The sequence below is a fragment of the Rhodamnia argentea genome, chromosome 9, assembly GCF_020921035.1.
Source record: "Rhodamnia argentea isolate NSW1041297 chromosome 9, ASM2092103v1, whole genome shotgun sequence".
Lineage (NCBI taxonomy): Eukaryota > Viridiplantae > Streptophyta > Magnoliopsida > Myrtales > Myrtaceae > Rhodamnia > Rhodamnia argentea.
Genome location: NC_063158.1, coordinates 18,446,568 through 18,472,426, shown reverse-complemented (window position 1 = coordinate 18,472,426; position 25,859 = coordinate 18,446,568). Strand labels below are relative to the sequence as shown.

The 25,859-nt window shown below is 38.5% G+C and overlaps 1 protein-coding gene across 1 annotated transcript; it reads left to right on the top strand.

Moving 5' to 3' along the window:
* The first annotated feature begins 2,129 nt into the window (after positions 1-2,129).
* LOC115726575 (protein ELC-like) lies at positions 2,130-3,784 on the top strand. The gene is given in 3 exon segments (XM_048285906.1): positions 2,130-2,712; positions 2,714-3,591; positions 3,726-3,784. Coding segments are annotated over 2 exon segments (1,236 nt in total). The 5' UTR covers positions 2,130-2,349; the 3' UTR covers positions 3,587-3,591; positions 3,726-3,784.
* Positions 3,785-25,859: the final 22,075 nt, after the last annotated feature.

Sequence of the window (25,859 nt, the reverse complement as noted above, 5' to 3'; positions counted from 1 at the left end):
TTGCAAATAAAGGATAATCTTTTAAAGTTCCTGCTTTTAATTCTACTTGAAGTTCGATCAATGAGTTGCTTGCCATCCTTTCTTAGAGCTTTCCAGGTATTAAAAGGAAGCCCCAAATACTTCACTGAAGAGTATCAACCTCAAAACCACTTCTCAGGACCATCTCACTCAGCAATTTGCCAGAAAAACCCAAGGCATATTTCTCAGTTTTAGCAGGACCAACTCTCAGTCTTGACAGCAAATAACATGCTTGAAAAGTATGCAAAATCTTTTGCATAGCTTCCAGGCTTCCATCTGTCAACATAAAATGCCATCAGCAAAGCACCAATGGGTTAGCTTAATCTCGGAACACTTAGGATGATATTTCAACCTCCCTAGCAGCCTGATTCAGCAATTTAAAGAGAACTTCAGTTAGGTCTGCTTCTATAGCACTCCTTGGAGAATTGTTCTGCCTGTGTTAATAATTTACCACCTCATGAGCAAGCAACACATTCTCCATAATTTTACTCCCTACAACAAAAGCACACTGATTGGGACTTATTAATGAGATTGTATCTACAGCACTTGCATCAGATCATTCTAATGTGTTAAATTCGGCGAGAATTGGAAGAGAAGAGAACCAAGAAGACTATCAAGTTTTACAACTACTGGACTTCTCATGCAGAACGTGAGGAGGTAGTCAAATCTGTAAGTAGGCAGGGAGATTGCAGGGCTATCTTACGTACAGATTGAACACAAAGCTTAACATGTTGAAGGTGGAGCTACAGAAGTTCAATAGAACACATCTTTGTGCTATTTCAGACAGAGCGGAAGCTAACAATTGGAGTTGAAAAGGCAGTTCAGCATTCCATGAGGACTGATCCTACTGAAACGTTAGCTTCGGCAGAGAATAGACTTACCCAGGAATCAGCCCAATTACAGCATGCAGAAGAGGCATATAGAGGATCAGAAGTCTCGGGCCGCATGGATTTGCCGACGCCGGAGTCGCCGATCAACACCGCCTTGAATAAGCAGTCGGTAGTCGTCATCCGCTGCGTGACCACTCGCCATTGCTCTGAGCTTCCCTTCCCTGCGGATCGAAGCTCAAACTGAGACAGCCTTGGTATCAACCGAGAGAAATTTGTGAGATTTCAGCTTCGATTGAATCACATGTGGGAATCTTGTCGGAGTTATTGGGAAATTTGGGGATTAGGGTTTAGGTTTAGGGATTTTGGTATAAGGAAATCAGGCTTCAGATAATTTCGGACGAAAATGCCCCTGTTCGTGGATCTGATAATGTAATGTAATAATTCTTGTCCCCGGGCGTAGAACTCTCTGCCCAAGTACAATATATCTTTCGACCAAAAAAAAAACTACGATAGATCTACGACCAAAAAAAGAAAGCACAATAGATCGCTTTAAAAAATAGTACGAGAATCGCATTCTTACATAAGATGATGGTAAGCCGCCCAACTTAAGTTAGACATCCGATCCTTAGAACGAGACATGAAGATCACTTTAGTGTAGTAATTGATTTTAGCCTATCACGACAATATTCAAAAGGGCGGCATCAAGCTCCGATCAATTTATGCATGAGTGGCCCATTTCATATATCTTAAATTCCTAATTCTTACTACATACGTCTTGATTCACTCACATAAATCAATTATATCAATTTTTTACATTGCCCACTCTTCATCCAGGTTTCACGAAACTTTGCCTTTCAGCTCACATTAAAAAATATTTGAGAAATTACACCGTGATGCTATTCACCTCGTCGTCTTCTAGTGAGCTGGAAGGACGATTGGAACAAAGCGAGCCCACAACACTTCAGATATTGCTAAAATGAAACCTAATACAACATCGGAAGAAAAATAGGCAAGGCTTTGTTATTGAGCTTCTAGAAATGATCCGTTGGAAGTTTGCTATTTAGGATCAAGGTGAGCCTAATTCTAATCAAATGAGATTTAGGCTAAACTACTTATTGGAATATGATTCTAAACCTAATTGGTTTTCTAAGTCTAATGATTAATGAATAAATCCCAGCTATTACAAAATGTAAATCTCTTTTGAGACAAAGACGATTCTGAGGATTATTTTACGAAAATGCCCCGCTTACTTTTTTTTTTGGGTAGGAAATTTTGTCAAGAAGGAGATGACCATTTTCCTTGGTCGGTTCGTCCGAACTCTGTAGATTCGGTACCATCGTTATCGTCACCCGTCCCACGCGCATACGCTTCTCTCTCTACTTCTCTCCGATTAAGCAAACGCCGAAACCAGACCGACACCAACTTTCTCCCCTTCCAAATTCTGAGAAACTCTCCCATCTCTCTCTGCGATCCAATCGGTCCGTCGGAGCCCTCAACAGCCATGGTGCACCCGGGACCGTCGCCGCCGAACCCGCAGCTGACGCAGCAGTTCCTGAGCTCCGTCCTCTCGCAGCGGGGGCCGTCGTCGCTGCCCTACGCGGAGGACACCAAGTGGCTGATCCGCCAGCACCTCCTCGCCCTCGCCACCGCCTACCCTTCCCTCGATCCCAAGACGGCCTCCTTCACCCACAACGACGGCCGCACCGTCAACCTCCTCCAGGCCGACGGCACCATCCCCATGCCCTTCCAGGGCGTGACCTACAACATCCCCGTCGTCATTTGGCTCATGGAGTCCTACCCTCGCCACCCGCCCTGCGTATACGTCAACCCCACGCGCGACATGGTCATCAAGCGCCCCCACCCTCCACGTTAACCCCTCCGGCCTCGTCTCCGCCCCTTACCTCCACAATTGGGTCTACCCCAGCTCCAACCTCGTCGACCTCGTCCGCAATTTGAGCCTCATCTTTGCCCGCGATCCCCCGCTCTACGCCCAGCGCCGCCTCACCACGCCTACTCCACCGAGCCCTAGCCCTAGCCCTGGGCAAGGGTTCGGCCTCACGCCGACCCTGAATTCGAGCCCAGGTTCGGGTAATTATGCGCCGAGGCCTGCGATCCCGCCCCGTGCTTACCCGCCTTCGCCGTATGGCGCAGTCCCCACGGGTGGGGCATCGCAGCGGATCCAGACGGAGGACCCAAGTGAGGTTTATAAGAGGAATGTGGTGAATAAACTTATTGAGACGGTGCATGGGGACATGGCAGCACTGAGGAAGGCGCGGGAGGGAGAGATGGAAGGTTTGTTCAATGCCCAGGCGGTTCTGAGGCAGAGGGACGAGGTATTGAGCCGGGGAGTGAAGGAGATGCAGGATGAGAAGGAGGCCTTGGAGCAGCAATTGCAGATGGTGTTGATGAACAGCGATGTGCTTGAGGCATGGCTGAGGGAGAATGCAGGCAAGAAGCCGGGGAGCTTGGAGGCCGAGGATGCATTTGAGTGCACTGACGCACTCTCGAAGCAAATGCTCGACTGCACAGCTGCGGATTTGGCAATCGAAGACGTGATTTACTCGATGGACAAGGCAGCGCAGGAAGGTGCTATCCCATTCGATCAGTACTTGAGGACTGTGAGGTTGTTGTCCCGTGAGCAGTTTTTCCACAGGGCGACGGGGATTAAGGTCCGAGCAGTGCAGATGCAAGCTCAGGTTGCAAGCATGGCTGCCAGGGCACCGCATTATGTGAGCTGAAAAGGGTACGTTTTTAGTAATCTCATATCTGGCTTAAGAATTTTGTTCTTTGAAACAATTACTTGTACTAGATTGGCGAATAATTGATATTTTTCCTTGAATATTTGTTCTCATGAGATAGTTGATGTGGTAATCTCAGATCGATGTACCTATTGCATTGCACACGCGATATGATTATCTACATTATGGTTTCTGCAATTTTTGCTGACTGACTTATGTAAGTTTAGCATTGTTGATACTAGTGGAACCTGATTGGTCTGCTAACTTTTATTGAAAGATGACTCGAGTTCACTTTATACAGCTCCTGGTCATGCAAAATGTTGTCATGACTGAAACAGTCAAAATGGTGATTGGTTGCTGCTATGATATGGAAAAAAATCCTCCTGCAATTCCCGGTTTTGTTTAATGTCCTTGCGAGATAAATTTGATAGGAGAGTACCAATAAGAATGCTTGATGCTAAGAAATCGTTGCATATTCATATTTGTTTGAGATCTTTTCTGGCACTGCCTATTTTTGCAGATGCCATCGTAGCGCACTAAGAATGAATACATCTGGGTTTCTTCTTCGGGAGCTAATTCCAGCATGTGTTGTTATTTATGCTCAAAATCGGTTGACCTGCCTGCTTCTGAGATAATTCTTAAGATTTGAGTTGGTTAGCTTGTTATGGCTATGCCATTATGTGTGTGGTTGGTCAGTTGCTGGCTCGTAATTTGTCTTTTATACTGCATTGGGCGATGGGTACTTCTCCCCCAGCATTGCAAGTGTGGCTGCTTATTATGATTGTTTTCGTTTTCCTTCTTTTTCTTTTTCTCTATGAATCAGTCTGTATAAGATATGCTGTACCTCCCTGGGTTTTATCAAGTGAGAAAAGACATCTCTATATGTGTTTCAATTATTGCTAAACTATTAATGCTAACTGAGGCACAAAATGTGCAGAATGTATTTCTGCTTTGTATCTCCATTCTTCTTAGTTTCCAGGGATATGATGTCTGCTGTAAAATCGACAACCCTACTAATATATCATACCCTGTCCTGGAACATTTTCCTGCAATGTGAACTCTTATGTGATAACTGATACTGATCAGTGACCATGATTTACTACATATCCTGCTGTATTGAAATGACTGTTGTATGCTGTAGACCAAAGGTACTAAATCAGGCTGCACTTGTCTGTACCTTAAAATTCTAGGTTGCTGCTCTTGGTTCTTACATATCGGCCTCCTTATTTGTCACCATGTGTGAGTACCTTTATCCTTCCTACATCCGAGCTGCTGGTCGTTCCTTGCCTATTGAATATACTCAGAAAGATCTGCTTATCTGTTAGCACAGCAGTTCCCTTCTAGAATAAGTGTATCGCGTTTTTCATTAAAATTGGTTACTGCTAGCTATACAAACTCATCACTTTAAATGGATATCTACCTATTCTGTACTCATAGAGAATATAATCTACCCATGAAAACTTACGGCCAATTCTTCTGCATTTCATATGCTGAGTTCAGACTTATGTGAGTCTAGCATCTTCTGAACTAATGGAAGCCCATTGGTTTGCTGTAGGATTTCAATTTGAGCTTCTGTTGATACATATTTTTCATCATTATAGGAACAGACAATACGGTCACTGCCGTGATATGTTAAAATACCTCTCGGCAATGCCTGCTTTTGGTTAATGTCCTTGCGAGATAAATCGATATGGGAGTAACAACAAAAAATTCTTGATACGAGAAATTATCGAGTACTTTTAATTCTGGCACCATGTCCCTCTTTCCGCAGATGGCATCAGCCTTAGATTTTGATTGGGCCTTTACTTCACCATCTCCATCTTCTTGTTTGCTTGCTTGGAGCATACTTGGGATGAAACTTATCTCGTATTTATCTTTCAGATGCTATCTTAAACTATGTGGTTGCATGTACTTAAAGTCAGTCCAGACTCAGTGCCTGCAATCTGCAATCTTAGAAATCCGAAGATGTGGAGTTGGTTAGTTTGTTTTGGCCCAGTGTGGGGTTGGTTGCTACTTGCTAGCTCGTAATCCATCGTTAGTACCGTTTTAGGTGATGGGTAGTGCAGCTCTAGTATTTAAAGGTTGGTTTCTTTAGATAGATATTTCAGATGCATGATGCTTTGATTTGTTTTTTTTTTTCTTTTTTTTTTCTTGTGGCTTTTGAATAGTTGTGTGAAGAGATTGGTGTGCCTTGGCCCTTCTGTTGGTTTTCTTAAGCTAAGATCAAATGAGGAAAGACAGCATTATGGTTTCTCCAATTACTACTAAGCTAGTTGTACTATACTAACTATGGCACAAAATGTGGAGATGTATGTCAGCTTTGTGCGTGAATAGTTTTGGAGAAGAGAACGCTCAGAACAATCACAATAGCAATAACATCATCTACAAGAATCAAGACTTGTCCCATGAAGTGAGGCTAGTTGTATGGATCCCCTTGCATTCTGCATCTTCTTCCTAGAGCCCTTATAAATTTGTTTATTCCTTTATTTTATTTTTGTCTTTGAGCTATCAACCCATGATCAATTTATGCCCACTCTTTATGGTAGTTTCTGTGTCAGAAATTATATGCAGTCCACCGATCTAATTTTTTAAACTGGCATGATCTGCATAGTTAAAACCACGTCGCTGCTGTTGGGGATTATGGCTTCCTTGGGGTGTAGCAGGTAAGGTGATCACACCTAAGCTGCAAGTTCATGTAAATCCCCAAAACTTGCTCTGAAAAAAAAAAAAAAAAACTAGTGTGGGGTAAAACAGAAATACGAATATACTAGTGAGGGCAAAATTGGAAGAAGAAAATTAATCGTCGAACTTGCATTTCTGAAATTGTTGGTCCAAACATTTTAAAAGCAAAATTTTGCACCAAGGTCTTTGAAATGGTATTAATCAAAAAGCCAAAACTTCGGTTTAAGGGTGTTTGGAGGCTCAAAATTGCTCGTAAATGTTCCCCAAAGGCATCCCGACTGGATTTATTTAACCATTGGAAAATTTCCGACACTAACTTTAACAACCACTTAATGTTTGCTACATTATCTAGTAAACCTATTTAGCTTACGGAGTCTTGGTGTCTCTAACATTACTCAATGCAAACAGTTGAGCGTTTCGATCCAATTGCTACATAGACACAATACAATGTCTCACTTTCAGAGGTGGCCCTTGAGTTCATTTGCTTTTGGTTTAATATGGTGTCGATAGCAATAGCTTTGTGCTATGTACGTTGACCTTGACAGATTCATCCAATTGAATCCACACTCAAAAAAATCACAAGATCAGGGCAGAAACGACAGTTCTTTTCTATTTTATTAGTATTATATTAGTATTAGTTAGTGATCCGGCTCAGTGGGTCTGTGTTTATTTATTCTTTCTCAAGCTTATGAAACCAGTGAGTCTGTTTTTATTTATTCTTTCTCCAGCTTATGAAATTAGCTCATGATACATAACCCGTAGCTATAAACAAATGGGCCAGGTCTGGGACTCGGAGTCCGACAAATGCTACCAACAAATGCCCCGGATCGTTGGGCAGAAAAAAAGTATATATCCTTAGCCACTACCAGCCAATGTATCCCATAACTTTTTTTTTAGCGCCTTCCCTCCCAATAAAAGATACTTTATATGCACTAGCAGCTAGACAGTAGGGTGTGCAACCGGACCCGGTAGAATCGAGAATCAGACCGAATTGTCCTAAAAATTGAATTGATTCTTGGTTTCAAAAATTTAGAACTAGTTTAGATAGGTTCGGTTTTTTATTCCAAGTAAATACCCATATGAGAATTGGTTCTTAGCTACAATTAAAAAAAAAAATAATTTCTCTAAATTAAGTCTAATTTTGCCTCGCTTCATTTGTTTTTTCTCCATTCTTTGTCGCATCTCTCTCTATTTTTTGGAGCAATATTTTTATAGATGAATGGATAATAGAGTTTAAAATTTTATTTTGATGAATCCAGAAAGGAGTTTTATAATTTATGTTTTATGTTACATGTTTGAATTTTTTGTTGGTCATAATTATACGCGGCTACGTGTTTGAACTTTTACCATTTATAGTTGTATGTGACCACGTGTTTGGTGGATATGAATTTTTGTTGATCATCCTTTGCTTTAAGCTGGTTTGTTGCTCATATTATTTTGTTGCAACCGAATGAAATCAAAAAAGGAAAAAAAAAAAAACATAAATTCTCAATTAGATCCTGAATTCAGATCCAAAAATCAGGGTAGGTTTTAGAATCGGTTCTAGAAAAATAAAGGAGGTTTTAAGTTAAAGTTTATTTTTCGCGAAATAATAGGAGCCTCAAGTGTTAAGTGGGAAAATCAAGAGGTAGCTCGACACCGAAAGTACAGAACTAAAGACAACAATCAACGAGTATTATATACTAGAATGTCGTAGTCTGTCGTGGTTAAAGTTCAAAGTCTTTCGTCACATGCCCTACAAAGTCAGGAGATTCTGGGCTCTGGCTGGACTTTCTCTCTGAACATTGTGCCTCTGAAGTCTAGAGGCTCGGTCGTCATCACCGAGACCCCAGACAAACCTGGCCTTCTTCCACTGGCTATGATTGGCTCTAGAGGTCAAGATCACTTTGGAGCATATTTAGCGCTATCATAAAGAATCCCCAAATTTCAGGTACAGCAATTCAAATTTTAACCGTGACGGACTCTTTGTTCTCTCCCCAGCGCCAGACGCGAGAGGACAGATGGATCGCTCTTTAACTAATCAAGAAGAAAAACTGAAAACCCAATTAGAATATTCACTTTGACTATAGGGTTACAACCACCACGCCCCCACACAAAAAAAAAAAAAAAAAAACCACACACACACACTTAAAAAGCATTTAAATCATCTTAGCTCAATGCTACGTCATCTGACTTTGGACGGTTTTTATTAATGTGTGAATCATATTTCCCACAAATAAAAAAGCATGGGAGCCCCACTCCAATAGAATCGTGGGACAGGGCTCCCAAATTGTCGAGAACCTGTTATAATTTGAGCTCATATTTTATTAGTAGTTTGAATTTGGATTTATAAATAACTATTGCAATATATACTCTTTTTCATTTGTAATTTAATGATGTAACAGATGGTGTGAGGTGTTAATTATAATGGAATCATCTACTAGATATAGCCTTAATTTAAAGGTGAACTAGAATAAACCTTTGCGTCTCGATTTATTTTTCTCGTTACTCTTTATTTTCATTGAGATTGTGCACCGAATCCTAACGATCCTAAGTAGATGCACATAATCTAATAGATGTGATGTATTGTGTTCGTTTGCATTGGCCGCACCCACTAGCAAGTCAATTCGATTTTGATTTAATAGCCGATCACATGAATAGAGAAACCATTGTAATATTAACGCGCGGAAACTAACCAGGATCTTACAAATTAAGTCAATGCAAAAAGTCAAGAAAAAACGATGAACAATAAAGGACACCGGAGATTACGTGGTTTAGTCCGAATATCGGTACTTACATTGATGGGGAGAGCCAGCAACAATAATCCATTATAATCGGAGAATCTGAGTTATAATTGCTCAATACCCTTGTGTTTTCCAAATTTAGATTGCACCTAAACTCAAAGTATTTTCAATAAACAACTTAACTGGATATAAAAAAACTTACGCACAAATCTCCATTTACAAAACTTCTTCGAGCGATCAAAACGGAGCGTCTCTATAACGCTTCTATGTTTTGCACTTGTCCTCTTCGTGAAGTTCAATGTGCGGTTGTAGTCAAAGTAAAAATAAAAACACCCACACCCTTTCATTTTTCTTTGGGAAAAGTGTAGTAGAAGTCCTAAAACTTGTTGCAAAAGTGCATTTGAGTTCTAAAAGTTTTAAAAAGTGTTAAGTCCTAAAACTTGTCATGAAAGTGCATTCAAATCTTAAACTTTTTAAAAAATGCAATTAAGTCCTAAAACTTGTCATATTAGTTCAAATAAGTCCTTCAATTGGTTGCATTTTTTTTAAAATTTTAGGATTCGATTGCACTCTCGTGAGTAGTTTTTAAATTTCGTTGCACTTTTTGAAAGTTTTAAGACTCGAATGCTCTTTCGTGACAAGGTTTAAGACTTGATTGAATGTTTTGAAAGTTTTAAGACTCATTTGCACTTATATGACAAGTTTTATGAATACTAGTGCACTTATCCCTTTTTCTTCTCTCTTTGTCCAAAACCTACTGGGCCCCACAATTTGATAACCATATACATGGGTAATTCTTTTCTTCCCTTCTTGAAGTCTCTTGGCACCACACATAAAGAAAGTAGATGTTATGGACTTATACAAACCCCATCCTCTTGGCTTCATTGAAATATCTTGGACATCTTCTTTGGCCATGAGAAATGAGATTATATACACCAAATCAAATTCGAGACATACTTTCACAATTCTCCACCTTGACTTGATGTTTGAAGCCAAGTCATTAGTGTCCATTATCCATGCCGATCTCCCTTTGCCCCAAAGGGCGATCAATCTTTATAGACTCTAAGGTTTAGGACTTTATTAAACTTTTTGAAAGTTTTAAGACTCATTTGTAGTTAGATGACAAATTTTAGGAATTCTAGTGCACTTATCCCTTTTTCTTCTCTCTTTGACCAAAACCTACTGGGCCCCACAATTTGATATCCATATACATGGGTAATTCTTTTCTTCCCTTCTTGAAGTCTCTTGGCACCACACATAAAGAAAGTAGATGTTATGGACTTATACAAACCCCATCCTCTTGGCTTCATTGAAATATCTTGGACATCTTCTTTGGCCATGAGAAATGAGATTATATACACCAAATCAAATTCGAGACATACTTTCACAATTCTCCACCTTAACTTGATGTTTGAAGCCAAGTCATTAGTGTTCATTATCCATGCTGATCTCCCATTGCCCCAAAGGGCGATCAATCTTTATAGACTCTAAGGTTTAGGACTTTATTGAACTTTTTGAAAGTTTTAAGACTCATTTGTAGTTAGATGACAAATTTTAGGAATTCTAGTGCACTTATCCCTTTTTCTTTTCTCTCCGACTAAAACCTACTAGGCCCCACAATTTGATATCTATATACATGGGTAATTCTTTTCTTCCCTTCTTGAAGTCTCTTGGCACCACACATAAAGAAAGTAGATATTATGGACTTATACAAAACCCATCCTCTTGGCTTCATTGAAATATCTTGGACATCTTCTTTAGCCATGAGAAATGAGATTATGTATGCCAAATCAAATTCGAGACATATTTTCACAATTCTCCACCTTGACTTGATGTTTGAAGCCAAGTCATTAGTGTCCATTATCCATGTTGCTGTCCCATCGCCCCAAAAGGCGGTCAATCTTTACAGATGCCAATAATGCTCAAGCAAAGCTTGAGCTTCGCCAAAAAAACAAACTAGTCCTCATGTTTGCTGGGTTCTCCGGTGTCACTATCTTTTTCACAACAACTTTACCCTTCGCTAAGATATCACGAATAAAGTGATATTTGATATTAATATGCTTCGTCCACTCGTGATAAACTAAATTATACGCCAAATAAATCGCACCTTGATTATCACAATGTATATCAAACCTTTTCTGTTTAATCTAAAATCCAAGAGCAAACCTTATAACCATATTGCCTCTTTCGCTATAAAGGTCGGTGTCATGTACTCTACCTCGGTTAACGACAATGCAACGTGGTCCTATAAGGACGTCTTCCAACTAACTACACGACCTACAAGCGTAAATACGTAACCCGCAAAAGACCCGCACTCATCCAGGTCACATGCATAATCATAATCCATAAAACCAGTGGTTCACATCCATTACTATCATTTCGGTACACTATATCAATTTTTGTTGTCCCCTTCAAATATATAAAGATCCATTTCATAGTTTCCCAATGAGTTTTATTAGGACGCTTCATATAACGGCCGACTACGCTCACCGCTTATGAAATATCAAGCTCGGTGCATACCATAACATACAAAATACTACCCATTGTACTAGAATAAGGAACATGAGACATATGCACCTCCTCCTCCTCCTCGATCCGTGGTGATAATTTAATTGAAAGTTTAAAGTGCTTCGCTAATAGTGTACTCACGGACTTCATTGATCGCATAATAAAATGTGGCACAATCTTCTCAATGCATTTCTTTTGAGACACACTTAAAGATTCTACAATCCTATCACGCAAAATCTCCATTCCCAAAATTTTCTTTACAACATTTAAATCTTTTATCTTAAATTTAGCACTCAACTGCCTCTTCAGCACATCAATATCAAACATATTCTTAGTTGCTATCAGCATATCATTAACATATAACAGCAGATATATCAAAGATCTATCGTCCAATTTTCTAAAATAAACACAGCTATCCATCCGACTTTTCGAATAGTCCCGACTAGCCATGAAAGCATCAAAATACTTATACCACTATGTAGGAGACTATTTCAACCTCTATAATGATTTTTGTGGTCTTCTTTACTCGGAATGACAAATCTCTCTAGCTGCCTCATGTAAATTTGTTTCTCCAACTCACCGTGAAGAAACGCTATTTTCACGTCAAGTTGCTCCAACTCGAGATTTTGTGCAGCAACTAAGGCAAGTAAAACACAAATAGAAGTATGTCGGTAAAAGTACACTAGAAGTGCCATAACTTTTGTACGTCGTTCACTTGAGTGCCACAACTTTCAAAACGTTCACTTAAGTACCATAACTTTTAAAAATCGTTCACTTGAGTGCCATGTTGACGTGGCGATCGGAAAAGCCGACGTGGTAGCCGGAAAGTTACCGTAGATGCCGGAAAGATGACGTGGCACATCGGAAACCTGACGTGGCACGCCGAAAAAGTTACCGTAGCACTCAAGTGAATGATTTTGCTCCGATGTAGCACTCAAGTGAACGATTTTTGAAAGTTATGGCACTTAAGTGAACGTTTTGAAAGTTATGGCACTCAAGTGAGCGCCGTACACAAGTTATGACACTTCTAGTGTACTTTTCCCGAAGTATATCTTACCACAGGAGAAAACACCTCATTATAGTTAATGCTCTCCCTCTATGTATTTCCCTTCTTTATGTATTCCCCTTCTTAATAAGTGTCGCTTTATACCTTGCTGCCTTGATACCATGAATGCCTTTTTTCCATTTGTAGACTTATTTACTTCCGACAATCTTCCGGCTCTTAGGTACTTTAACCAGTTCCCATGTGTAATTTCAATGGAGTGATTCCATCTCTTCATTCATAGCCTCTAGCTACTGCGACGTCTCAAAACTAGCCTCAGAGTAAGACGAAGGCTCATCACGTATAGTTAAAGTATAGGCAATATCTGTATAAGCATTACATACCCGTGGTTTAATTTGCCTTCTTTATCCGTAGGCGGATATGGTGATTGTTTAGTATCACCGACTTCATGAATATGGCTTCATCTACAGTCTCAACCTCTGTTATCTCCAAGGTCTCCGGAGTCTCCATCCAAAGCTCCACCTCACTACCGACACCATGATCTGTTTGCTCTGCTCGTTGTGTCTTAGAACTCTTATGTCGAAGCATTACGGTCTCGTCAACGATCACATCTTTATAATTAGAAAATCGGGTGATCCGAGATCGGTGCACCATAATCAGCAGCCTTTCACCCTACATGCATAACCCAGAAATATGCACTTCTTTGACCTCGGCTTAGGCTTACCTTCACTTGCATGAGCATACACAGGACATCCGAATACTTATAATCTAGAGTAATCAACAGGTTTCCTTCACCATACTTCCTTAAGAGTTCCACTCTATAGCAGATGATGGAGATCGATTAATCGGGTAACAGGTCATGCTCACTATTTCGGCTCAAAATTTCTTGCCTATATGCGAAAGCATGCTCCAAACCCGCTCAAGTAAAATTATGTTCTTATGTTCTACCACCCCATTTTGCTGTGGTGTCCTAGGTATTGTGCGATGTCTCACAATTCCTTCTCTCTCACGAAACTCGATAAAAGTCTTTACCGCAGAATTCTATGCCATTATTAGTTTTTAGGCATTTGATCTGTTTATTTGACTGCTTCTCAATCAATGTCTTAAATTTTTTGAACCGATCGAACACTTCAGATTTGTGCTTAAGAAAGTATATCAATACCTTTCCGGAATAGTCGTCAATAAATGTTAGTATATAACGGGCACCTCCTTTTGAAAGAACTAGAGAAGGGCCCGGATATCTTAATGAATATACTCAGCTGGTTGTTTAGTCGAATGAATACCTGTAGTAAACTTAATCCTGCGTTACTTTCCAAAGATACAATGCTCACATAAGTTTAACTTGTTTTCCGACCTTTTAACTACCCCTTGTTACTCATCATCGTCATATCCGCCACACTCATGTGCCCCAAACACATATGCTATAACTAAGTCAAGTCATAATCCGACTTACCCGATGAAATTGCAGCAGCTTCTATTATGGTTTCTCCTAATAGATGATAGAGATAACTCATTTTCTTCCTTTTCATCACCGTTATGGCACCTCGAGAGATCTTCAGCACTCCACCTTCATAGCCGTACTTACACCCGATATCATTGAGTGTCCCTAGACAAATAAGGTTCTTTTTGAGCTTTGGTATATACCTCATGTCTGTCAATGTAAGCATCATACTATCATGCATCCGAATCCGAACTGTCCCTATCTCCACAACCTTGTAGGCTACATTATTCCCCATCAGAACTCTACCACCATCTACAGATTGGTAAGTAGTAAACCAGTTCTTATGAGGCGTAACATGATAAAAAAATCCCGAATCTAACGCTGATTTGTCTCTTGACAAATCTGTAGTCACACACAAAACAACCTCTGTATCACTAGGGTTCTCCTAAGTAACGTTTGCCACACTACTTATGGCTTTCTTCTTATCACCTCTATTTCTAAGCTTAGGACAATCTCTCTTGATGTGTCCCTCCTTGTGATATTCAAAGCACTTCACGTGTTCCTTGGACTTTTTATGACGTGACTTAAACCCGCTTTTACCTCTATTGCTACTAAACCCCCGCTGTTGCTCTCTACCTTGAATCACTAGTCCCTACGCTATATCATGTACTAGACTATCATCTCGCAACTTTCCCCGCCACTCCTTAGAAAACAAGACGTACTTTACCTCTTTCGAGGTAATCATAGTCTTGTTGTGACCTAAAATTCAAAAATTTCATGTTAATGGATTGTCATAGTAATTATTCAACTAACCTAATTCAGACTCTCCCAAGTTCATACCACATCGTAATTTATGGTTCAAGATAATTAACACGCAAAGACTTTTAAATTGGAGTTGCTAGTGATCATTTTTTATAGGTTGATTAGAAATCTATATAAATTAGAGGGAGAACTAAATTACTTCTATGAATTATAGATTAAGAGTCCGGGGACTTGATTATGCTAGATTACTCTAACGCCCTTTTGGTGCCATTTTATTTTATGAAAAAATGTTTGTCATGCAACATTAATTGATTTTAACTTTAGTCACTAACAAAGGTTATCATGCGATTACACAATCAATTAATTGAACATCCATAAGTCAATATAATTAAGGGAGCATGTGTCACAATATTATTGTTCTCACTTTTGGATTTTCTCTTTTTAATTGGATAAAGACTAACCTATGTGCAATGCATAAATTTAAAGTAAGACGCAAATGAATTAATTTAAATGCAAGGAAGTCATAAACATGCATATGAAATTTATTTAATTAACTGCGGACTAACCTAGATGGCATGCAATTAAATTAATGTAATATATGAGCCCATTACACAAACCCAAGCCCGGACTCATGTTTCTTTTCCTATAAGCCAAAATCTGCCCATCTTTTTTTCCCTTCTCTAGATGATTCATGTGACATCTCTAGCAGACAAAAGGAAGAAAATAAAAGGTAGCTCGTCCAGTGAACAGGAAGCAGCGGAGAAGAGAAAGGAAAAAAGAAAAAGGAAAAACAATGGGGAAGAAAGAATCGCGCGTACACGCCACTATCCACGGACGCCTCGCCGAGCTCATTTCACTACGTTCTGCAATGCTAGGTAAGTGCTCACACTCCTCATTTGTCTAATCAAAATAGTTTCCATATTTAGTGCTCAAATTCAGATCAATGAAAAAATTGAGCCATGAAGTCAAATTTTGGAGTCGCTAAGTTGAGATTCTTTGAGGGAACGATAGTTTAGGGTATTGGAGTTGTGGCATTTTATAGAACTCAATTTGGACTAATGGTTTGTCCGAAACAAAATTTGGAAGTTTGACGCGTGCAGTGAATAGTGCGCGACCAGTGCATGTCGCACCCATTATTGCCAATTTTCGAATAGATTCTGGACAAGCCGTGTTAAGGATTTTTTGTACATAAAAAGAGCTTTCTTTGGACTACAAGTTCACTTAAAACAGAGTTCGGTGGGCGAAGTTATGGTTCAAGAGTTTTCGACGTGCAAGCTGTCCATGGCGCACAGCAATGAGTTTTGCTATGGGCGAGCTTCCGTTAATGCATAGTCATTGCTTTATCATTAAATAAATGCGGTTTAGTTAAGATGTACATTAGGGTGACGTGTTACTCGATTTTAATTCGTTTTTCTATACATTTGATAGGAATTTGAACGCGTTGATCCGAGTAAGCTTTGTAGTTTTCTTTTGGCGTTATCAGGTAGTGATACTATTTTTTCTTTGTGTTTTTTGTTAAGCTCGTATTCTTAAAATGATAATACTAAGTATGTTATGATTTGAGAAAACAAAATTTTTGCTGCATAAAACATGATCGAACATTTACTGCTGCTTTGTCTATTTGAGACAGTTTGTGAACGATTTGTGCTATTGGTTTCGAGTTGGTTTTGATATACTTTCTAGTTCATGAGGAGAATGTTGTTGTTAATTATGTAGTGCTCAAGATAGCTATGAACCCGATTGAGAAGTTTGTGGGTATGTGCATACTAGTTAAGATATCCTTATGGGCTGAGCCACCGATATTATAGGTGGAGACCTTGCCAAGGGGAGAATCTTGGTCGTCTTTTATCATGTGCATTATACGTGACCATGGTTAAAATCTTGAGTATGAGATTTGTCAATAGATAGACCATTGACATGTGTTTCAATGAGATCGGTTAATGGATAGACCATTAACATGTGTTTTGGATGAGATTGAACAATAGATTACACCATTGATATGTGTTTTGATGTTATAATCTTATATGGATACTCTTACTATGAATATGTTATGTTAAGGTAATGTATAACTTATTTTGGTTGTAAAGGTTCAATATGTTTCGAGTTTGATGTAAATGAGTTATATTTTGAATATTAAATGTGCATAGTGATTATTCGATTCGCTTAGAAGAAATGTATTACTCATTGAGCCATGTTAGCTCACCCCTTCCATTTTCCTTGTCTTTCGGGTTCTGAGAGTCGCAAGTAGGACGTGAACATAGCGTTAGCTGAAGGATTTTTGGGTAGTAGCACTTTTGATATGAAGTGTAAAAATCAGTGTTGAGCTTTTAAGATAGCTCTTTTGTTAGGCATATGTATAGACCTATTTGATGGTCATAGAAATCTCTAGTAGTGTAACCAAGAGACCTCTTCATCAATTGTGTGTGTGTATGTGTGTATATATATATATGGATGTACATATTTGATATCAGGTTGAGTTTTGGATTTTTTGAGGTTGCGTCCTTTTGAGAAAGGATGGCCGTGTCATGGCCCTTATAGTGGATTTGAAGCGTGACAATTAAACTATAGTACAAATGATGGTTCAGTTCAATTAAATCGACTACATGATGTACGAATTAATTAAAACCCTAAACATGCAATTCTATATGCAATATTAACTTAAATGCAATCTATATGACATGGCAAAGATGACATATAATGCATGATGACATGACATGAATGATTTATTTTTATTTTTTTGTATTTTTCGGAATAATTAATGACTCTAAAGAAAACCGAGCCTAAAGATAATTATCTTGCATATTTTAAGGTTTAAATTTGCCTAAACCTTAACCTATTAAAGATAGATTATTTTTAGACATGAAAATCTATTCAAATATGCAGATTATATCCTAGAATGCAAATCAAAGTTAAATTATTCTAGAATTAAATCAAACATGCAAATATCTATGTGATTTTAATTCTAAGATGCAATTTAGTCTATATGTAGAAATATCTACATGCGATATCTTTTAGAAATTTAAAATATATCATGCGAGACAATATATTTTAAAAGATAACTATCAATAAGTTCAAATAAGGAGAGTAGGTAAAATGCCAATTCAAATTAAGAAAGTGAATACATCAATCAAGTTTTGAAATATTTCGTGAATATTTTAGTCAATTTTTAGTTCTAGGATTAACGATTGAACCCAAATCCTTGCCTAATTGAGTATTCTATCAATAATCTTAAGGATGGACTTTCTTTTTTTTCCTTGTGGCTTTTGAATAGTTGTGTGAAGAGATTGGTGTGCCTTGGCCCTTCTGTTGGTTTTCTTAAGCTAAGATCAAATGAGGAAAGACAGCATTATGGTTTCTCCAATTACTACTAAGCTAGTTGTACTATACTAACTATGGCACAAAATGTGGAGATGTATGTCGGCTTTGTGCGTGAATAGTATTGGAGAAGAGAACGCTCAGAACAATCACAATAGCAATAACATCATCTACAAGAATCAAGACTTGTCCCATGAAGTGAGGCTAGTTGTATGGATCCCCTTGCATTGTGCATCTTCTTCCTAGAGCCCTTATAAATTTGTTTCTTCCTTTATTTTATTTTTGTCTTTGAGCTATCAACCCATGATCAATTTATGCCCACTCTTTATGGTAGTTTCTGTGTCAGAAATTATATGCAGTCCACCGATCTAATTTTTTATACTGGCATGATCTGCATAGTTAAAACCACGTCGCTGCTGTTGGGGATTATGGCTTCCTTGGGATGTAGCAGGTAAGGTGATCACACCTAAGCTGCAAGTTCATGTAAATCCCCAAAACTTGCTCTGAAAAAAAAAAAAAAAAAAACTAGTGTGGGGTAAAACAGAAATACGAATATACTAGTGAGGGCAAAATTGGAAGAAGAAAATTAATCGTTGAACTTGCATTTCTGAAATTATTGGTCTAAACATTTTAAAAGCAAAATTTTGCACCAAGGTCTTTGAAATGGTATAAATCAAAAAGCCAAAACTTCTGTTTAAGGGTGTTTGGAGGCTCAAAATTGCTCGTAAATGTTCCCCAAAGGCATCCCGACTGGATTTATTTAACCATTGGAAAATTTCCGACACTAACTTTAACAACCACTTAATGTTTGCTACATTATCTAGTAAACCTATTTAGCTTACGGAGTCTTGGTGTCTCTAACATTACTCAATGCAAACAGTTGAGCGTTTCGATCCAATTGCTACATAGACACAATACAATGTCTCACTTTCAGAGGTGGCCCTTGAGTTCATTTGCTTTTGGTTTAATATGGTGTCGATAGCAATAGCTTTGTGCTATGTACGTTGACCTTGACAGATTCATCCAATTGAATCCACACTCAAAGAAGATCACAAGATCAGGGCAGAAACGACAGTTCTTTTCTATTTTATTAGTATTATATTAGTATTAGTTAGTGATCCGGCTCAGTGGGTCTGTGTTTATTTATTCTTTCTCAAGCTTATGAAACCAGTGAGTCTGTTTTTATTTATTCTTTCTCCAGCTTATGAAATTAGCTCATGATACATAACCCGTAGCTATAAACAAATGGGCCAGGTCTGGGACTCGGAGTCCGACAAATGCTACCAACAAATGCCCCGGATCGTTGGGCAGAAAAAAAGTATATATCCTTAGCCACTACCAGCCAATGTATCCCATAACTTTTTTTTTAGCGCCTTCCCTCCCAATAAAAGATACTTTATATGCACTAGCAGCTAGACAGTAGGGTGTGCAACCGGACCCGGTAGAATCGAGAATCAGACCGAATTGTCCTAAAAATTGAATTGATTCTTGGTTTCAAAAATTTAGAACTAGTTTAGATAGGTTCGGTTTTTTATTCCAAGTAAATACCCATATGAGAATTGGTTCTTAGCTACAATTTTAAAAAAAAATAATTTCTCTAAATTAAGTCTAATTTTGCCTCGCTTCATTTGTTTTTTCTCCATTCTTTGTCGCATCTCTCTCTATTTTTTGGAGCAATATTTTTATAGATGAATGGATAATAGAGTTTAAAATTTTATTTTGATGAATCCAGAAAGGAGTTTTGTAATTTATGTTTTATGTTACGTGTTTGAATTTTTTGTTGGTCATAATTATACGCGGCTACGTGTTTGAACTTTTACCATTTATAGTTGTATGTGACCACGTGTTTGGTGGATATGAATTTTTGTTGATCATCCTTTGCTTTAAGCTGGTTTGTTGCTCATATTATTTTGTTGCAACCGAATGAAATCAAAAAAAGGAAAAAAAAAACATAAATTCTCAATTAGATCCTGAAATCAGATCCAAAAATCAGGGTAGATTTTAGAATCTGTTCTAGAAAAATAAAGGAGGTTTTAAGTTAAAGTTTATTTTTCGCGAAATAATAGGAGCCTCAAGTGTTAAGTGGGAAAATCAAGAGGTAGCTCGACACCGAAAGTACAGAACTAAAGGCAACAATCAACGAGTATTATATACTAGAATGTCGTAGTCTGTCGTGGTTAAAGTTCAAAGTCTTTCATCACATGCCCTACAAAGTCAGGAGATTCTGGGCTCTGGCTGGACTTCTCTCTGAACATTGTGCCTCTGAAGTCTAGAGGCTCGGTCGTCATCACCGAGACCCCAGACAAACCTGGCCTTCTTCCACTGGCTATTATTAGCTCTAGAGGTCAAAATCACTTTGGAGCATATTTAGCGTTATCATAAAGAATCCCCAAATTTCAGGTACAGCAATTCATATTTTAACCGTGACGGACTCTTTGTTCTCTCTCCAGCGCCAGACGAGAGAGGGCGGATGGATCGCTCTTTAATGAATCACGAAGAAAAATTGAAAACCCAACTAGAATATTCACTTTGACTATAGGGTTGCCTCCTCCCCCCTCCTCCTTCCCCCACCACACAACAACAACACACACACACACACACATAAATAAAAAGCATTTAAATCATCTTAGCTCAATGCTACGTCATCTGACTTTTGACGGATTTTATTAATGTGTGAATCATATTTCCCATAAATAAAAAAGCATGGGAGCCCCACTCTAGTAGAATCGTGGGACAGGGCTCCCAAATCGTCGAAGAACTGTTATAATTTGAGCTCATATTTTATTAGTAGTTGAATTTAGATTTATAAATAACTATTGCAATATGTACTCTTTTTCGATTGTAATTTAATAATGTAACAGAAGGTACGATGTGCTAATTATAGTGGAATCATCTATTAGATGTAATCCTAATTTAAAGGTGAACCATAATAAACCTTTGTGTCTCGATTTATTTTTCTTGTTACTCTTTATTTTCGTTGAGATTGTGCACCGAATCCTATCGATCCTAAGATGATGCACATAATCTAATAGATGTGATGTACTATGTTCATTTGCATCGGCCGCACCCACTAACAAGTCAATTCGATTTTGATTTAATAGCCGATCACATGAATAGAGAAACCGTTGTAATATTAATGCGCGGAAACTAATCAGGATCTTACAAATTAAGTCAATGCGAAAAGCCCAGAAAAAACGATGAACAATAAAGGACACAAGAGGTTATGTGGTTCGGTCCGAATATTGGTACTTACGTTTACCGGGAAAGCCAGCAACAATAATCCATTATAATTGGAGAATCGAGTTGTAATTGCTCAATACGCTCATGTTTTCCAAATTTAGATTGCACCTAAACCCAAAGTATTTTCAATAAACAACTTAACTCGCTATAAAAAAACTTACGCACAAATCTCCATATACAAAACTTCTTCGAGCAATCAAAACGGAGCGTCCCTATATCGCTTCTATGTTTTGCACTTGTCCTCTTCGTGAAGCTCAATGTGCGGCTGCGGTCAAAGTAAAAATAAAAACACCCACACCCTTTCATTTTTCTTTGGGAAAAGTGTAGTGGAAGTCCTAAAACTTGTTGCAAAAGTGCATTTGAGTTCTAAAAGTTTCAAAAAGTGTTAAGTCCTAAAACTTGTTATGAAATTGCATTCAAATCCTAAAATTTTTAAAAAGTGCAATCAAGTCCTAAAACTTGTCATATTAATTCAAACAAGTCCTTCCATTGGTTGCATTTTTTTTAAAATTTTAGGACTCGATTGCACTCTCATGAGTAGTTTTTAAACTTCGTTGCACTTTTTTAAAGTTTTAGGACTCGATGCTCTTTCGCAACAAGGTTTAGGATGTGATTGAACTTTTTGAAAGTTTTAAGACTCATTTGCACTTACATGACAAGTTTTAGGAATTCTAGTGTACTTATGTCTTTTGCTTCTCTCTCGACTAAAACCTACTTGGGCCCCACAATTTGATATCTATATACATGGGTAATTCTCTTCTTCCCTGCTTGAACTCTCTTGGCACCACTCATAAAGAAAGTAGATATTATGGACTTATACAAACCCCATCCTCTTGGCTTCATTGAAATATCTTGGACATCTTCTTTGGCCATGAGAAATGAGATTATATACGCCAAATCAAATTCGAGACATACTTTCACAATTCTCCACCTTGACTTGATGTTTGGAGCCAAGTCATTAGTGTCCATTATCCATGCTGATCTCCCATTGCCCCAAAGGGCGGTTAATCTTCTGAGACTCCAAGGTTTAGGACTTGATTAAACTTTTTGAAAGTTTTAAGATTCATTTACAGTTACATGACAAGTTTTAGAAATTCTAGTGCATTTATCCCTTTTTCTTTTCTCTATGACTAAAACCTACTGGGCCCCGCAATTTGATATCTATATACATGGGTAATTCTTTTCTTCCCTTCTTGAACTCTCTTGGCACCACACATAAAGAAAGTAGATATTATGAACTTATACAAACCCCATCCTCTTGGCTTCATTGAAATATCTTGGACATCTTCTTTAGCCATGAGAAATGAGATTATGTATGCCAATTCAAATTCGAGACATATTTTCACAATTCTCCACCTTGACTTGATGTTTGAAGCCAAGTCATTAGTGTCCATTATCCATGTTGCTCTCCCATCGTCCCAAAAGACGGTTAATCTTTACAGACGCCAATAGTGCTCAAGCAAAGCTTGAGCTTGGCCAAAGAAACAAACTAGTTATCATGTTTGCCGAGTTCTGCGGTGTCGTTGTCGTTTTCACAACAACCTTACCCTTTGCTAAAATATCTCGGATGAAGTGATATATGATATTAATATGCTTCGTCCACTCATGATAAACTGAATTATACGCTAGATAAATCGTACCTTGATTATCACAATGTATATCAAACCTTTTCTGTTTACTCTAAAAGCCAAGAGAAAACCCCGTAACCATATTGCCTCTTTCGCTATAAAGGTTAGTGCCATATACTTTACCTCGGTTAACGAAAATGTAACGTGGTCCTATAAGGACGTCTTCCAATTAACTACACCACCAGCAAGCGTAAATACGTAACCCGCAAAAGACCCGCACTCATCCAAGTCACATACATAATCAGAATCCATAAAACCGGTGGTTCACATCCATTACTATCCTTTCAGTACACTATATCAATTTCTGTTGTCCCCTTCAAATATATAAAGATCCATTTCATAGCTTCACAATGAGTTTTATTAGGACGTTTCATATAACGGCCGACTACGCTCACTGCTTGTGAAATATCAAGCCTAGTGCATACCATAACATATATAATACTAGCTACTGCACTAGAATAAGGAACATGAGACATATGCACCTCCTTCTCCTCCTCCCCGGTCTGCGGTGATAATTTAATTGAAAGTTTAAAGTGCTTCGCTAATAATGTACTCATAGACTTCGTTGACTGCATAATAAAATGTAGCACGATCTTCTCAATGCATTTCTTTTGAGACACACTTAAAGATCCTATAGTCCTATCACGTAAAATCTCTATTCCCAAAATTTTCTTTGTAACATCTAAATCTTTCATCTTAAATTCAGCACTCAACTGCCTCTTCAGCACATCAATATAAAGCATATTCTTAGTTGCTATTAGCATATCATCAACATATAACAAGAGATATATCAAAGATCCATCGTCCAATCTCCTTAAGTAAACACAACTATCCATCCGACTTTTCGAATAGTCCCGACTAGCCATGAAAGCATCAAAATACTTATACCACTATGTATGAGACTATTTCAACCTGTATAATGATTTTTGTGGTCTTCTTTACCCGAAATAGCAAATCTCTCTGGCTGCGTCATGTAAATCTGTTCCTCCAACTCACTATGAAGAAACGCTATTTTCACGTTAAAATGCTCCAACTCGAGATTCCGTGTAGCAACTAATGCAAGTAAAACACGAATAGAAGTATGACTTACCACAGGAAAAAACACATCATTATAATTAATGCTCTCCTTCTATATATTCCCCTTCTTTATGTATTCCCATTCTTAATAAGTGTCGCTTTATACCTTGCTGCCTTGATACCGGGAATGCCTTTTTTCCATTTGTAGACCCATTTACTTCTGACAATCTTCTGGCTCTTGGATACTTTGACCAATTCCCATGTGTAATTTCAATGGAGTGATTCCATCTTGTCATCATAGCCTCTAGCTACTGCGACGTCTTAAAACTAGCCTCAGAGTAAGACAAAGGCTCATCACGTATAGTTAAAGTATAAGCAATATCCGTATAAGCATAACATACCGGTGGTTTAAGTTGCCTTCTTTGTCTGTATGCGGATATGGTGATTGTTTAGTATCACCAACTTCAGGAATATAGCTTCATCTATAGGCTCAACCTCTGTTATCTCTAAGGTCTCCGGAGTCTCCACCCAAAGCTCTACCTCACTACCGACACCATGATCCGTCCGCTCCGCTCGTTGTGTCTTAGAACTCTTATGTCGAAGCATTGCAGTCTCGTCAAAGATCACATCTCTATGATTAGAAAATCGGGTGATCCGCGATCGGTGCACCACAATCAGTAGCCTTTCACCCTATATGCATAACCCAGAAATATGCACTTCTTTGATCTCGGCTCAAGCTTACCTTTACTTGCATGAGCATACGCAAGACATCCGAATACTTGTAATCCGGAGTAATCAACGAGTTTCCTTCACCATACTTCCTTAAGAGTTTCACTCTATAGCATATGATGGAGATCGATTAATCAAGTAACAGGTCATGCTCACTATTTTGATTCAAAATTTCTTGCCTATCATACGAAAGCATGCTCCGAACCCGCTCAAGTAAAGTTCGATTCTTCTGTTTTGCCACCCCATTCTGCTGTGGTGTCCCAGGTATTGTGCGGTGTCTCATAATTCCTACTCTCTCGCGAAACTAGGTAAAAGTCTTTACCACGTAATTCCATGCCTTTATTAGTTCTCGGGCACTTGATCCGTTTATTTGACTGCTTTTCAATCAATGTCTTAAATTTCTTGAACCGAACAAACACATCAGATTTGTGCTTAAGAAAGTATATCAATACCTTCTTGGAATAGTCGTCAATAAATGTTAGTATATAACAGGCACCTCCTTTCAAAAGAACCGAAGAAGGACCCGGACATCTTAATGAATATACTCAGCCGGTTGCTTAGTCGAATAAATACCTATAGTAAACTTAGTCTTGCGTTACTTTCCAAAGATACAATGCTCACATAAGTTTAACTTACTTGTTTTCCGACCTTTTAACTATCCCTTATCACTCATCATCGTCATATCCGCCACACTCATGTGCCCCAAACACATATGCCATAACTAAGTCAAGTCATAATCTAACTCACCCGATGAAATTGTAGCAGCTCTTATTACGGTTTCTCCTAATAGATGATAGAGATAACTCACTTTCTTCCTTGTCATCACCGTTATAGTACCTCGCGATATCTTCAGCACTCCACCTTCATAGGTGTACTTACACCCGATATCATTAAGTGTCCCTAGACAAATAAGGTTCTTTTTGAGCTTTGGTATATACCTCATGTCCGTCAATGTGAGCACCATACTATCATGCATCCGAATCCGAACCGTCCTTATCCCCACAACCTTGTAGGCTACATTATTCCCCATCAGAACTCTACCACCATCTACATATTGGTAAGTAGTAAACTAGTTCTTATGAGGCGTAACATGATAAAAAAATCCCGAATCTAACGCCCATTTGTCTCTTGACAAATCCGTAGTCACACACGGAACAACCTCTGTATCACTAGGGTTCTCCTAAGTAACGTTTGCCACGCCGCTTATGGCTTTGTACCTATCACC